Genomic DNA, 16,186 nt, shown 5'->3' on the forward strand with positions numbered 1-16,186 from the left:
AATTGTTTTTCAAAACACAAGTTTGATTACAGAACGAAGTGTCCTACAAGCCCATTTGGGTCAGATCTAGTGCAGATTCTGCACCATGATCAGGCTCAAAAGCACGCTATTCACCATTCATGGAGAATCAAAGCAAAAATCACAGCACACATCCCCCCAGACACAAGCCTGTATTATCAATGAATCAGTGCATATTCTGGTGGCTTTACAGACCCCGGTGCTCTCCTGGCAAGGCAGTTACCAGCGCCCCAGGAGCCCACTGCAGGAGCTGATCCAGCCCAGCACAGAGCCTCCAGTTTCCACTCATCCCTCTATTCAGAGCCAGCCAGCTCACTAACTTTCCCGACTCACCACCCCATGGACCAGAAACTCAAAAAGTTTGCTTTTCGTAGCTTTGCGAGCCCCTCCTGTAACTTCGTCTGTAGCCATCAGGGTCTGCTCAGCCTCTCTCACTCTCTCTCTTCCTCTTTCTTTCCCTTTTCTGCCTTTTTCTCCAACTCTCCCCTCTGAGTCCTGCTGGGCTCTCACACTTCTAATAGCGCGGAGTGGGGAGGGGGCCCCTTCAGGGCCTTCCTGACGGCCCACTCGCGCTAAGCCTCAGCTGCTGCATTCCTCCACTGATAAGCCAGAAATAGTTTGTGCTGCCGGGTTCTGTGTGTTTACTCTGCAGGGACAGAAAATCCAGCTTTTTAAACCTCTCTGTCCAAACAGGAGAGATAAGCAGGAGGCATACTGAAAACACGTCTCAGCTTTTTCATAGCAGGGCTGCAACCTCTCCTCCTCTGCACCAGGGGATGGTAAATTCTGGGGCAAGGGGGAAGGGGGAGGGGGCAACTTCAGCAGTGACATAAAACTCAGTACCTCACAGAGAGTGTTTTCCCATTAGAAAATGCAGCAGGCGAGCAGTGAGAAACAATGGTTTTCCCTTGCTCCCACTGCTCCTCCTGCTCTGCATTTCCAGGCCTTTTCCCCAGGGACCTGGCGGGCAGCACACAGAAACATTCACTGGCAGGATTTCCAGCATGCGAGACTGAGAACTAACCCCTTTGGACAAGAGAGAGAAACAGCAGGAGGCAGAAAGCTGGGAACAGGGAGGGACAGCGTGTGAGAGCGAGGGGAAAGAAAGAGTGTGAGAACAGCGGGAGGAAGGGGGCGGGGGGCAGCATGGCGGCACAACGCCTGACTTGCTTCCACGTTCCCAGCCGCCCACAGCCTCTCTTGCAGGGTGACCGCCCTCAGGATGCTTTGGTACCACTGTGACGGATCCATTAGAGACCCCAGATGATTGACAGACGCAGACAAATTATTAACACCACAGCTGCCGTGAGACATCAGCAGCTCGCCGCTTATCACACAAAGCCCTGTGCGACAACGCGTGTCATCCCAGGACACTGCTGGGAACGCGGAGCCCACCTGCCACCCAGGGGAAGGGGGCAGAAAGCAGCAGACCACCCCCTCCGCGACCGCTTGCTGCTGCAGCGGCCCTGGACGGACGTCGGCTAGCGCAGCGCCAGACGCTGGCAGCACGGCGGCCATTCTGTGAGCAGCAGCGGTGCTGGCTCCTCCATAATGGCAGAGCAGGCAGCAGTGGCCTGGGGCACCGATCTGCTTACCGACAGCTCCTTGTGTGTCTGCGGCTTGCAAGGGGCTGATGTTTCCCAGTGTGCCTAATGCAGCAATAGACGAGATGTTGCCAGGTTACGAGAGGGGTTTATTCTATTCCTCTACTTGAAATTCTTGTCTAGGGGCTGTGAATTTTCTGGCGAGACTGCAAACAGAAGAGAATCAGATCTGAAACAAATAAATAAATTTCTGCCCTCAACCAGTAATAAAAACAAGCACAGAGGAGACACCATGTTAGCCAGCAGCAAAGAGCAAGCCATGAAGATCATACGGGCTTTTGCACATGGGGATGACGGCAACAACTTCCACTGATTTTTAGGGTGACCCCAATCCAAGTGTCACTGTGTGGGAACAGCCATAGGAATCACAGATATTTTGGGAGGGTGTGCATTGTTATCAGCTCCCCCTCCCCCTCTCAGTCCCTCAGAAGGAATATGCCAAGCAAAGCGGTGTGGCCTTATTCAGCGCCTAAACTATTCCTGGGGTTCTAGCTGACTTGGACTAAAGGCACGTGTAATCTGGAACCAAACTGCTACACGCCTGGTGAACTTGGTAGCGTTAGGTTAACGGTTGGACTTGATCTTAAGGGTCTTTTCCAACCTAAACGATTCCATGTGTCAGCATGCCTGGCAAGGTGGCACTGGGCCTGCAATTTTTTTTTAGATCCCAGAACCACACTGAAATGTTGGCTCCCATCTCGTGAGCCCTTTCCCCTGCTCCCGGCAAAACAACACGAGTTTTCTTTAGAGACAGCGCTGACTGTTGGCTCCTGCGCTTGCCAGGGAAGCACCAGCCTTCCCTGCAGCGGGGCTACCAGCACGGGCCTGTGCAGGTGTTGCTATTCCCATTCCTTAAGGGGAACCCTGCAGCCGCCCCCGCTGCACGGAATGGCACAAACGAGAAGCTCGCGGCACGCTCAAGCCCGCCCCGGCTGGCTGGAGAAGGCTCCGGGCGAACAGCCGCCACGGCCTCCGGCCGCCGGCACCGCCCGGGCCGAGGAGCACGGCCCGGGCCCTGCGCCCCCGCCCGCGGGAGGGCGGCCCGCCCGCCCCGACTGCGCACTCGGCGCGGCGGAGCGGGCAGGGGCCGGCGGCGGCGGGGCGCGGCTGTAGGCTGCGGCGCGGCGCGCAGTCCCCCCTCGCGTCCCCCCGCGCTCCTCCGCCAGCACCATCGGCACCGAATGGCAACGGCGCGCCCGGCACGGGCAGGGCGTGCGCCAGCCGCGGTCCCGGGCGCGCCGCTGGCGGGCGGGAGGGAGGGCGGGCGGAGGGCCGGGCCGGGCCGGGCCGAACCGAAGCGACGCGAAGCGGGCCGCCCGCAGGTCCCCGCGGGCCCCGAGGGCGGCGGCGCGCATGCCCGGCGCGGCTCCCGTGAAGGTCAGCCGTGGCCTAGCGGGGGACGCGCGGGCGGGGACGGCCGGACGCGCGGGAAGGAGCGGCCTTAACCCCTTCCGCGCCGCGCCCGGGGGGGGGCGCCACCGCCGAGCCCGCCCGGGCCGGGGGCCGAGCCGCCGCCCCGGGGACCGCGACCGACCCCTCCCGGCGTGCAGGCAGAGCTGCGGGGCTCGGGGAGGGGGGCGAGCCCACGTCGCGACGGGGGCAGGCGGCGGCGGCGGCGCTGGGGCGGGGGGGGCGGCTCCGCCCGTCCGCGCCCCCGCCGGGGACGGAGCTCGGTGCCGCGGGCAGGGCCGGGCCGCGCCGCGAGCCTCGGGCCTCGGCGCTCGCTCGCCGCTCCCCGGCGGGAAACGTTGCCGGCCGGGCGCTGCTGACGCCGGGCTTCCCGGGCTGGAGGTGGAAGACAGAGCAGAGTCGGGCAGTTCGCAGGCGTTCTGCGATTCCCGTGACACAAATTCGGTTGGCGGCGGCAGCCGGAGAAGACGGCGAGCAGCCCCGAGCCCCGGACTCGCCGCCGAGCTCGCTCTGGCGCTTAACGCCCCCGGCGCGCCGGGCCCTGCGGCCCCGTTGCCGTCATTGTCGGGACGGAGCAACCCGGGAGGCGTGCGTTATGGTTGCGGGTTTTAGGCTTTTCTATTTTTCCGATTGCTTATAGGTAGCGTAGTAAGCTACAGTTGCTCCCCTCTCCATCAACAGCCGGCTGCTTTATTAGATTCTGGAGCAGGAGGATACATGATGAAGTGTTGCTCAATTTCCATTTAATACCATACTGTATGTATTGTATTCTATCTGGATGATCTTAACAGGCATTACACAAAGAGATTTCCTCAAAAGAACACCAGATTACAGGGTCAGCCACTTGAAAATTGAGCAATGGCAGACTCACTGTAGCCAGACTGAATGAGTACAAGTCAGCCCCCCCCCCCCCCCCCAATCATGTAACAATAAATCTTGGCTCTTAGTTTGTATGATTGTAGTTCTCTAAGTACTTTAGAAATCAGTAGAAGTAGCTCTTTTGTTTTGCAAATGGAAAATAAGGTACAAATGGATGGAAGTGAGTTGCCCAACATCACCTAGTTGAGAATGAAACCTATTTCCTGTGATTCTTCCACTCGCCACAATACTGTCAAGGAAAGCTACTGTGTAATGCATTTGCACAGAAGGGTGAAGGTTACAGTGCAAGGGTGTCTTCTCCCAAATTAAGAGAAAAATCATAAAATTTTATTTTAAATTGTTTCTTTTTCTATTTTCCCCACATGTTTTTTTTCATAAAGGTGTAGAAAAGAAGTGTCTGTTCTTAAAAAAAGTGCCTGGTTCAACCCCAGTCTTCCCCAGCTGCTACAAGTATCCTGGCAGCTCCCAGCCATTTCTGGTCTAGATGTTGGTGGCATGGGACTCTCTCCACAATGCTTGTGTTCCTTTACTAGTTCTTGGGGGCAGAGCACACTCTGGGGCCTCCTTTCATGCCTCCCCTGCTTACTTAAAGCTCACTTTATGCAATATTCCTAGCCCATTTTATTTCAAGGAAAGGCTGACATTCTTCCTCCTGGGGCTCTGAGAGGCACCTCATGTGTTTTGGTTTTACTTTTGTGCTATTATTCAAGCTTTTAAGATTGTTAAACTAAGATGGTCAGGTTAGAAAAGATACGAACAAAGTTATTTTGGGGAGATATGTTTGGAGCTGCCTTCAATTTTTTGATCTGTAGGTAATTAAAGTAGTACATGAAGGTGGTGGTTGCCTTCAAGAGACATGGTTTCTCTCATTCAATTTTCACTTAAGTCAGTAGCGCTCTGTTCACTGAAACTTAAAATATTCTCAACAGTTTTGGAATTGATGTGATATAGCATAGAAAACATGCTGAAAAACAGACAGAAAATATCCCAAGATTGAGGCTCTGCTTATTCTAAAGAAATGACCACTTGTTCCTGAGTTCAGAATTACTCAATATTCTCATTAACAATGTGGATAATGAACTAGAGAACATGCTTATTAAATTTTCTAGCAACATATGGTTTGGAGGGATTACAGGTATGCTAGGAGAGATGATTAAAATTAAAATCCTGAGAAGCTGGAGATGTGGTTTGAAAAAACAGGACGTAATTCAATCAGAAATAGCACAAAGTTCCACATCAATATAGAAATCGACAACTATATAAATGGAAGATTGAGAACAACTGGCTGTAGATATTTTTTTCAGAAAAAATATTTGAGGATACAATAGATCATAAACTGAATGTGAGTTAACAGTACTACACTGACACAAAATAAGCAGGTAAAAAAAAAACACAAACAAAACACCAACGGAAGAGTTGTAACTCAATGCTGCCCCACTTCTCTCATCCCCTTGGTGGCAGCATAAGCAGTGACAACGATACCCTAGATTCTTCTTTTTCTCCTCCACATTGTCCCTATCCCTTGTCCTCTCCAGGGCAGAAGCAGTCCCAGCTCAACATTTCCCTGAGTCTGCAAAATTAAATTTTGCCAGTATTGCTGAGAAACCTTTCCAAACTAATTCTTCTGTTGTGGTATGAATTGTTAATATCTCAACCAAACTGTCCTTTGCAGTTTGTGGCTCTGTGCATCAGAGAAAATATGTGTGGGAGAAATCAAGATGGTTCAGGGGAGAACAGTAAGAGTGATAACTGTGAAGCCCAAAAAGAGAGAAAACAAGTGGCTTCAGATATTCAACAGGCTGCAGCAAATACAGGGAAGAGCTGCTCCCCATACATACACTACAGGAAATAATGGATTGAAATTTCTCCCCAGAAGATTTACATAGATATTAAGGAAGAGTATAGCAGTAAAAGTAGAGATGTTCTGGGATAGTTTGTCCAGCAAGGATGGGAATCTCTGTCACTAAAGGTCTTTCAAGAATAGGTTAGACAAGCATCTGTCCAGTAGATTCTGACTTGGGGCAGGACAAGGGACTAGCTGATTCCCAGAGGTTCCTTTTGCCTTATTTCCCTATGGAAACTGTATGGAATTTCGTAAGACAAAGATACGGCTTTTTTCCATCCAGGGTGGTTTCCCATGACAGATTCCACAGATCTGATGCAAACAAGTTTAAGCTGATCAAAAAGGGTCACTTATATTTTTTATTTTGGAAAAAAATACACATCTGATCGCTACAACAGTGTAATGCCAGTTATCCTCTGAGACTTCCCAATTATCATATAGCTTTTATACTGTGGCTTTTTGCTCTTTCCTTGACTCACATATCTTCAACTCCCATCTTGCATCACTGTCTCATAGACCTACCTTTAAATGTTAGGCCCTTCCACTAACTTTTTAAAATCTATCTGCAATGAATAAATGCCATAAGCAATTTGTAGCATGCATAAAGAAAGAAAGACGACTTGAAATAAAGACAAAAAATAATAAATGAAAGCAAAGAAAAGAATTTGTCTGTCTCCAGAGGTCCCAAACATTATTCTGCAGAGGTAGAGAGATAATTACAAACTTACCTCCTGATTATTTTAAAAGCAATCAAAGGCAACAGCAGGGATGCCAAAAGATAGTAATACTATAGGATGCAAAATAACGAGTAATGAGTATTATCTTGATATCAACCATACTTGTATTTTACCTAACTCTGCACAATTCTGTGTGACCTCATAGTAAGCTGTCTAGCCCTACTATGCCTCTACCTCCACTTTTCCATCCTCACCAAACCCACTTTCCACAGCTTGTGCAGTGACATCTATACATGGCTTCTCACATCTTAGCAAAGCAGCAGAGTGCTACAGGCAGCAGTCCACAATACTCTTTTTCTAGCCAAGGGCCAAAGCAGAGCTGCAAACTATGAGAAGTTAGTAGAAGACTTTGGTCCTGGAAGGAGAATAGAGAAGACATGAGATTGTGTGGGAGTGTGGATTTCTGTTTTTCAAAAGTGAAAGAAATAGAGGAATTCTTGGTGGGAAATCCTGGGGGAACAGACAAAAAGACCTGTCAACGACTACCCCCAAACTTACTGCCCCCTAGTCCAAAAAGTGTAAGTATCTTCATGATACTTGGCGATTAGAGTGATGGGTTTGGGGTGTGTTTGGTAAGAGCATCATAAAGGATTCACCTGCTATCACTAATTGACAGAACACAGATGGGGGAACCACTGGGTCAGTAAGTCTGCTGTTGTATAATCAATAGCAACCACGTCATATGTAACCCTTTCAGACATAAATTTATTGCATAGCACTTTAAACCTTGGTATTGCTATGGCAGAGCTGCTAAAAAACAGAGTTCTTTGAATAACTGAGTATGTTCTTTTAGTATATCTGGCTATTCCAATTTATTCTTTTACCAACATTGCCCTTAATGGTTCTTCTCTGTGTCTAACTTTTATGCTCCGAAGCATTTATACATAGCAGTCATACCCACACTCACTCGTCCTTTTGTCACCAAGTGAAACTGTTATTTGGTCTCTTAAAACCGAGTGCCCATTTCTCATCATTCCATCAGCCTCTTCCATGTCAATCCCAGTTAACCTGTCTAGAACAAGGGCAAACAGAACTGCACCTATAGTCTCCAGAAGGTCATGTACTCGTGTGGCATTAATACTTCTCTTACCAGCACAAATCTCTATCAAACTTTGCTGGGTTCACAACTGCCTTCCACAACAGTATGACAGTGATAACCCCACATTCTCCTGCAAGTGGACTAAGGTACTGGGCTGTTTCTCTTTCTTAATCACGGGCATTAGATAAGCCTCCAGCTTAGAGTGCTGATTTCTGTTAGCAAGTCCCTAAATGCATGACTTTGCACTATAATGTCATTCAGATATCATCTGATTTCTATTTGTGTAGTCTTTAGAGTCATCCAGTTCTTTCCATATAACTTACTCTCTTCTGCTTTAAAGATACCTGTCTATTTTGCATCATCAACAAATTTAATTGCTATGCTTCCTCTTTTTATGCCATGGGCATTACTGAAAATATTAAATGACATCAATCCCAAGGCAAATACTGAAGAAACTGCAATGTCTTTTGTGTCATCTTTACTGAGCTCCTTACCTACCTTGCAATTCTTCTATTATCTGTCTTCTGAGGTCCCAATTAAATTTTCAGATAGTACTGTATCAAAGGCTTCACTGAATTCTAGATAACTAAGACATACACTGTTTCCTTTGTGTAGAAAATTAGCTATCTGAGAAAGAGTAGGTTAGTAAACTTACGCTGCTTTTTTATCCCATCTACCATCTACGTCCTCCTCATGCTTGGTTATTTTCTCTTTCAAAAATCATTCTTGAGCCTTCCATGGACTTAGGATCAGACTAATGCAACTGCCTAGAGTATTCTTGCCCTTCTGTATTACAGGAAAACCAACAGGATTTCCTGTTTATCAGGAAAAGAAAAAATTAAAGCCCATTTTGATTAATATTAATAATGCTAGGAATTATATCCTATTCTCACTGAAAATAATTTGAAAAGTATCTATAGTTTAAGCAAATCAATAATAAATAAATACTGACTGAAGGATGTATTAATATGCAAAGCTACGTAAGAACTGACAAACAGTCTTAGAAAGCACTAGGAGACTGGAGAAAACCTGTAACCAAAGAAGAAAAACAGAGCATTCTTGGCATAGACTGTCTAATAATCCACCTCCCATTTCAGCTAAACTACTAGAACAATTAATAGGTGAATACAACCACATCAGACTTAAAGCACAATGGAACTAAGAGCAACACGTAATATTGGTGTTCATAAAAAAACAGCATTGCCAGACAAGCCCAAGTGTCTTTTTAAATTATTTTATTTGGCAGAATAATTACAACAATTACAAACAGATTACCTCCCAAAAAAGTCAAAGTTTATCTCAAACGGTACATAATTAGAGCAAACATCAATGACACTGGAAATGGCAGCCAGTGGGAAATGGCAACTGTAACTTAAAAGCAATGTAGTAAAACATCATTATATGCCTGAAGTTCTTAACATGAACATAATTTGCATGCAATTGTCAGGAAAAATAAAAATTACTGAGAGGTCAAAACCAGAAGGGTATAAACAAATGATAAAAACAAGTGGAAGGGAAGTGGCTGCTAAGGACTCCAAGGATGGTTGTTATATCCAGATTGTTTTACCATCTTCAAAGATCTAAAAGGGGGAAGTAAAAGACATGTGGATTAAATCCTCAAATGAGAAGATTTTTGGAGAAGTTTCACAGCCAGTCAGGACAGAGGATAAAAAAAAAAAATCAAATGGACCTATAAGGTGGTAGAAGATAAATCCTGAGGTGAAAGAACTGTGTTATGTCTGTAGCAGCAGGTGAAATGGTTTTCTAATCTTTTCAGCATTCCATTCACCTAGTACATAAATACATATATGCAGTCACAGGAATACGGAAATGCCAGGCACAGCAACTCATGACACAGAGACACGATTACAGTAGCCAGGCTTCAGCTGGACAATAGGCTTTCAACTGGGGCTCTTTTTGAGCAACTGAGTGTTGCAAAAGTGGAAAATGTCTGGCTCCAGCACAATACAGTGGTTTGTCTCCTCGCCTCTCTCACCAGAGCATACGCACAGCAGGCTGTCAGATTACAGCTTAGAGCAACAAACTGCACTTGACAATGGGGTCATGAAGTCGTAAAGTGTGCACAGTAACACACTGCATATGCTCCCAGGAAAAAAAAGCATGTCTAAATGACAAGGCACGTAAATGGTGGCACAAGTTACTTGTTAAATGGGTTTCAAAACATACATAGAAGAAACATAGGCAGAAGAAAGATAAGTTGAATAATTATGGCATTCAGTGCTTTGTAAAATAAACAGAGTTTACAGTGGTAGAACTCAAATAGCAGAGGGGTGCGTTTGTGTGTGGATGTGAACTGTGAGAGGGAGAAGAGTTATGCGTTGTACCTTATGTCATATTATCTGTCACATTTCACAATTCTTCCCATTCTTGGTACTCAGTTGCTTCCAGGGCCTGAGAGTACTAGGAGGTACAGATAAAAACAATGTAGTCTCTGGCCTTTACAGTTTACAAATTAAGTCAACAGATGGAAATAGAAAGAGAGCAATGGAACAGAGAGAGCACTAGTCATCCTGACAGGCAGTGGACTTGGCGCACCAGCTGTCTGGCTATGCTTATTTTGAATAGCCACCAAATTCCTACTCTGTGCACCCCATCCTTGGCACCTGTTTTCTGATCAATTTACACCCAGCCTGCAACTTGAAACCATAGAAACAACGTACTTGTGGGGGATTTTGACTACCCTGTTCTCCCTTGGGAAATAAGTATGCTTCAAAGAGATTCCCTAGTGCTCAGATGCTACAACCCAGCTAGTACATGTACATATCATACAGCAACACTGAGTGTTCATTATAAATACGATGCCAAATAATAAGACACAAATCTCTGCTAAGGTTATAGAAGGGCTTTCTAAATTGTTAGTTAAAAGCCCGAGATACCAAGCAAATTAGAAAATTATTCTTTAAATTCCTTTAGTTAAGATCTTGGATATTAATCTGGAGTAGGATATTCACCTAGTCTAAACAAGCATAAAACAAACTTAAAAAAATAGTGAAAAGTTTATGTCATGGAAGGTCAATAACCATAAGAAATATGGGGAGCACAATATTGGGGGGAAAAAAATTCCAACACAAAAAAAAAGCTTGTCAGACTCCTGTTCTTGAGAAAAGCTTCTTTTGTCTGTAACGTAACTGATTCCTTTCCTACTGCATCTGATCTGTACTAACTCTTCCACTTGGCTGATTTTGTCTTAACAGTTACCTTTTTTCAGTTTCTCCACCTCCTTCTGCTATTCAAGTCAATCCTTCCTTCCCCCAGTCAAACTCCTGCCATTGCATATCTCACCACTGCAATTCTGTCTTTTCTGAACTTGGCAAATACTTTTTTTACTCTGATTAAATCCACTTGGAATGCTGCTGGTAAAAATTTGCTCTGAAACTGTCTAAAATGCCAAATAGAGGAGTAAGGAAATGCCCACTTCTGCATCCCTCTGTCTTATCCACTTGCTGATTTTACCCCACCCTATGACGGCTTTGCTGTGCATTTATCCTGCCACTTATCTCCGGGATGCCTTGCCTCTTCCACAGTGCTGCAAGAAGTCAACAATCACAATTCCTCATAAGAAATAATTTAATCAAGAATCAGTTGCAGGCCTATACCCCTCTCCTTGTTGTTGCCTTACTTTAAGGCTTAGCATTGTTCTTCCCTATTTCCCCCTTTATATGTTCACTCCATTTCTCTATCAAAAGACCAATTCTGTGAACTTCTTGCACGCTTACGGGACACAGTTCTCTGACATTTCAAACCAGACAAAGCCCTGAAGAATACCTTTGGAAAATGACTGTTCTGTCTGGCAGCTGGTGAAGAATGAACCACATATAACTAAAATAGTTAAAGAGTCTTTCAGCTTGTAAGCCTGTTGCAGTCTCCCAAAATAAAAATGGTTAGGATCCTTCCTGCAGCAAAGCATGCAAGAGAGCAGGAATCAGTCAAATGCTCTTTCAGTCATTTGCTTTTGGCTAGAGGACAGAATACACTCTCTTAAGACTTACGAAGATGTGACGTATTCCCTTGATTCCTATAGCAACAGTGCAGTATCTACTCCTAGACTGGTCGGCCACCTCTCTCTCCTCACGGAAAGCTGCTCTGTTTCCTTTCCCATCCTAAACATGCACTGAATTCTAAGGTGGCTGACAACTCACAAGACTGGAGTGCTGTGATGGATGGATACAAGCTCTTTAGGAAGGGCAGGCTGGGAAGGCAAGGAGGGGTAGTTGCCCTTTAGCCAAGAGATCGCAGCTGGAGTGCAAAAAGTGAATAATCTGAGAGCTCATGGGTCAGAATTAGCAGGCAGACCAACAGGGGTAGGTAGCATTGTGGTGGGTGTCTGCTACAGACCACCTGCTGAGGAAGAAATAGATGAGAACTCAGACAGCAGAAAAATCCTCATGTTCACAGGCTCTGGTCCTTATGGGAGACTTTAATCACTCCAATACCTCTGAAGGGATAACAGAGCAGGGCACAACCAATCTAGGAGGCTTCTGGAGCACGCTGAGGATGAATTCCTACCACAGGCAACTGAGGAGCCAGACAAGCAGAGGTGCTCTGCTGGACCTGATTCTTATAAATAAGGAAGAACTAGTCAGGAATGTGAAGGTTGGGGTAGCCCTGGCTGGACCATGGGACGGAGGATTTTAGGAACATGAGAGGATGGAGCAGGGCAGAAAACAGGATCACAGTCCTAGACTTCAGAAGAGCAGATTTTGGCCTGCCCAGGAATCTGCTTGGAAGAATCCTATGAGTTATGGCCTTAGAAAGAAGAGTGTGCCAGGAGAGCTGCTTGATTTTCAAAGATCACCTCCTCCAAATTCAAGACTGGTTCATCCCAACAAGCAGGAAATCAAGCAAAAGCAGCAGGAGGCCTGAATGCATGAAGAAGGAGCTCCTGACTGAGCTCAAGCATTACAAGGGAGCATACGAAAGGCAGAAGCAGGGACAGGTGACCCAGGAGACACTGCCCAAGCATGCAGGGATGTGATTAGGATGACAAAAGCCCACCTGGAGTTGAATCTGGTGAGGAACATGAAGGGCAGACAGAAAGGCTTTTACAAGTACATCGGCAGCAAAAGAAAGACATGGGAAAATGTGGGCTTACTGCTGAATGGGGAAGGGGACTTGCTGAGAAAGCACAGAAAAGGCTGAAGTACTGAATGCCGCCTTTGCCTCCTTCTTTACTGGCAAGATCAGCCATCAGGAATCCCAGGCTCCTGAGACCAGTAAGTCTGGAGCAAGGAAGACTTGCCTTCAGTGGAGGAAGACAAGGTTAGGGAACATTTAAACAAACTGGACATATAGTAGTCCATGGGACCTGACAGGATGCACCCACAAGTGCTATGGGAGCTAGCCAATGTCGTGAGACACCTCTCAATTATCTTTGAAAAGTCATGGAGGTTGGGAGAGTTCTTGAGAACTGGAAGAAAGCAAATGTCACTTCTATCTTCAAGAAGAGGAAGAAGGAGGAACTGGGAAAAAATGGGTCATTCAGCCTCACCTCAATACTAGGGAGGAAGCATATCCTCCTGGAAACCATTTCCAATATCTGAAGCACAAGAAAGTGACTGAGAGTAGTCAGCATGAATTTATGAAAGAGAAATTGTACTCATGCACCAGGATAGGCCAGGGGATGACTAGCTGGAAATCAGCTTTGCAGAAAAAGACCGGGGGGTCCTAGTGGGCAACTAATTGAAGATCAGACAGCAATGTTCCTGTGCAGCAACAAAAGCCAACAACATCCTGAGCTGTATTAGGAAGAACACTACCAGCAGGTCAAGAGAGGTGATTCTTCTCCTCTACTTGCCATTGTTGAGACCACATCTGGAGTCCAGTGTCCAGTTCTGGGCTCCCCAATACAAGAAATACATGGACATACTGGAGTGAGTGCTCACAAAGATGGTTAAGGGATTGGAGCATCCATCATAATGAGGCAAGGCTGAGAGAGCTAGGATTTTTTTAGCATGGAGATGAGAAGGCTCACGGGGTATCTTATCAACATGCATAAATACTTGATGGCATGGTGTAAAGAAGACAGAGCCAGGCTACTGTTAATGGGACTCAGTGACAGGACCAAAGGCAATTGGCACAAAATGAAATACAGGAAATTTCATTTACACACAAGACAAGCTTTTTTACTGTGAACAGGTGAACTGGTTGCTGTTGTGGTTTAACCCCAGCCAGCAACTAAGCACCATGCAGCCGCTCACTCACTCCCCCCCATCCAGTGGGATGGGGGAGAAAATCGGGAAAAGAAGTAAAACTCGTGGGTTGAGATAAGAACGGTTTAATAGAACAGAAAAGAAGAAGCTCATAATGATAACACTAATAAAATGACAACAGTAGTAATAAAAGGATTGGAATGTACAAATGATGCGCAGGGCAATTGCTCACCACCCGCCGACCGCCACCCAGCTAGTCCCCGAGCGGCGATTCCCCGCCCCCCCTTCCCAGTTCCTATACTAAATGGGACATCACATGGTATGGAATACCCTGTTGGCCACTTTGGGTCAGGTGCCCTGGCTGTGTCCTGTGCCAACTTCTTGTGCCCCTCCAGCTTTCTCGCTGACTGGGCATGAGAAGCTGAAAAATCCTTGACTTTAGTCTAAACACTACTTAGCAACAACTGAAAACATCAGTGTTATCAACATTCTTCGCATACTGAACTCAAAACATAGCACTGTACCAGCTACTAGGAAGACAGTTAACTCTATCCCAGCTGAAACCAGGACAGTTGCCCAGAGAGCAGCTTAACTCCATCCCTGAAGATATTCAAAACTTCACTGAACTTGGTACTCAGCAAGTTGCTCTAGATGACGCAACTTCAAAGAGGGACACTGGACCATAAGATCTCCAGAGGTCCCTTTCAACCTCAATCATTCTATGATTTTATGATTCTACACAGGAAAGACTTAAACGTTACAAGTAACTCAAATACATGGCCCATCAACATGCAATAGATTCACATGAGGAACCATGGAATAGAGACGGACAGCAAAAACAAAGCAGTGACAAAACACCTGGAATGCCCATACCTGGAAACATCTATGCAGACCTAGCTGCTGTCTCTTTGCAAACACAGCAAAATTATAGCATGCAGAGATGGGGAGAAGAATCAGGGGTTTGAGAGGCCGGTTCAGGAGTACTGATTGAAAATGCTAGGGTTTTTTATCTTACAAGGTAGGTATTAGGGGGCAAAACAGTAGGATAATGAAGGTAAATAATGCACTTCTATTTACTATCCCTTAATGCAGGACTAGGAAGAAGCTACTGGAATGAAAGGCAGGCTGTTGATCAAAAATCTTTAAAATGAACAAACACACTGCTTAGTAATACCTATATGTAATACATACAAATACATATAAAATGCTGCTTCTAAAATAATTTTCCCAGTCCATCACTTTGAAATGATCACTGTTCCACTAGTGCTTCTGCATCCCACACCTCATATTTAAAAAACCAAAAAGATCAAACCATGTTTGGATCCTGCTTCTGGTCCCTGCTAAATGTAAGTTTTCTCCCTTTGAAGAGCATCACAATGGGTTTAGAAGAAGTGGTGCCTATTACATACAATTTGTTTATTGTATTAGCAGTTTCTTATTTGGCGGATCTAGTGCAGGTAGACCTGTCAGTGCTTCTACATAGTTCTCCTTTTCTCCTTTCAGACATCAGAAAGGACTGCTGAGATGCAGACTCCCTGCATACACTTTGTTTCCGGTTTTTCAGATTTGTCTCTCTACTCCTTTGAAAGAATTAGTATAAGAAACCCTCTGATGGCTCTCTGGCTAGCAAGAATGCTGCCTTCCTTAGGAAGAGCTACAAAGAAGTCTTCAATGCTGGCAATTAGTGACTGAGGAAGGAACTCCTCAGATGGGAACAATAGTGCACAATTGATCTGTTTTATACAGGGAGCCAGGAACAGCACCACACTATTCGCAGATCACTGCTCATCAGCTGCAGGATCAGAGCACCTGAACATGCCAACAGCCTCCCACTTCAGGTACGAGCAACAAAGAGCTTGGAGCCTGCGCTGTTGAGCTCTGAACAGAATCTTCCCTGTGAAGCCTTCACAGCACATTTCCATGGGAACAGACACATGCCTTTCTTGTTGCCGAGGAGACAGTCACTGCTTTTTGAGACTGGTGAACATTGTGCCTAAAGCATTTCAGCATCTTTAAGATCATAAGGAGCTTTACACAGGCATAATCACCCCCCCCTCCAGTTAAACATGTCAATCATTCTCCTCATTCCTATTTTTCAGAACCTGCTTTTGATATAATATCTCAGATTATTCCTAATATCTGGTTTTGATATGAACATTTAAAAGGACATTGTCAACCTAAACACCTCTGTATGCCTGGAGTTGTTCTGTAACGCATCCCATTCACTCTCAGTGACCTAACTTGCAGTGAAACCAATTCCTTCCTCTCCATGCGTTTCCTGTGGTATTGATCTGTACTTAAGAGAAAAGCTGGCTGGCAAAGCCAGCGACCACCTCTCCTCCGTCTTCTCCCACTTCCACTATTTTTAAACAGAGAACATGTTTGTAAAATCCAAGGGCTCTGTACACTCGAGGCCTCAGGGTGGCAGTAGCGCTGGACGGCAGCGCACGCACAGAGAGGAGGAGGATTCCTGCGATGGGTCTGAG

General features: G+C 46.0%; 1 protein-coding gene across 6 annotated transcripts in view; it reads right to left on the bottom strand.

The window, feature by feature from the left end:
• The window catches only part of SMARCD3 (SWI/SNF related BAF chromatin remodeling complex subunit D3), a 117,796-nt gene that overhangs the window by 73,152 nt on the left and 28,458 nt on the right, over window positions 1–16,186 (bottom strand). For 2 of the 6 annotated variants that reach the window (XM_075042400.1, XM_075042330.1), the window contains exon 1: window positions 352–527. The exons of 3 other annotated variants lie outside the window; for them this stretch is intronic. In XM_075042400.1, coding sequence (XP_074898501.1) covers window positions 352–429 — 78 coding nt within the window. In that variant the 5' untranslated portion in view covers window positions 430–527. Of the gene's footprint in view, window positions 1–351; window positions 528–1,613; window positions 2,071–16,186 lie in introns of those variants that run through there. One more of the 6 variants, XM_075042377.1, reaches the window with a different exon arrangement.

Source organism: Buteo buteo, chromosome 2 (genome assembly GCF_964188355.1).
Source record: "Buteo buteo chromosome 2, bButBut1.hap1.1, whole genome shotgun sequence".
Lineage (NCBI taxonomy): Eukaryota > Metazoa > Chordata > Aves > Accipitriformes > Accipitridae > Buteo > Buteo buteo.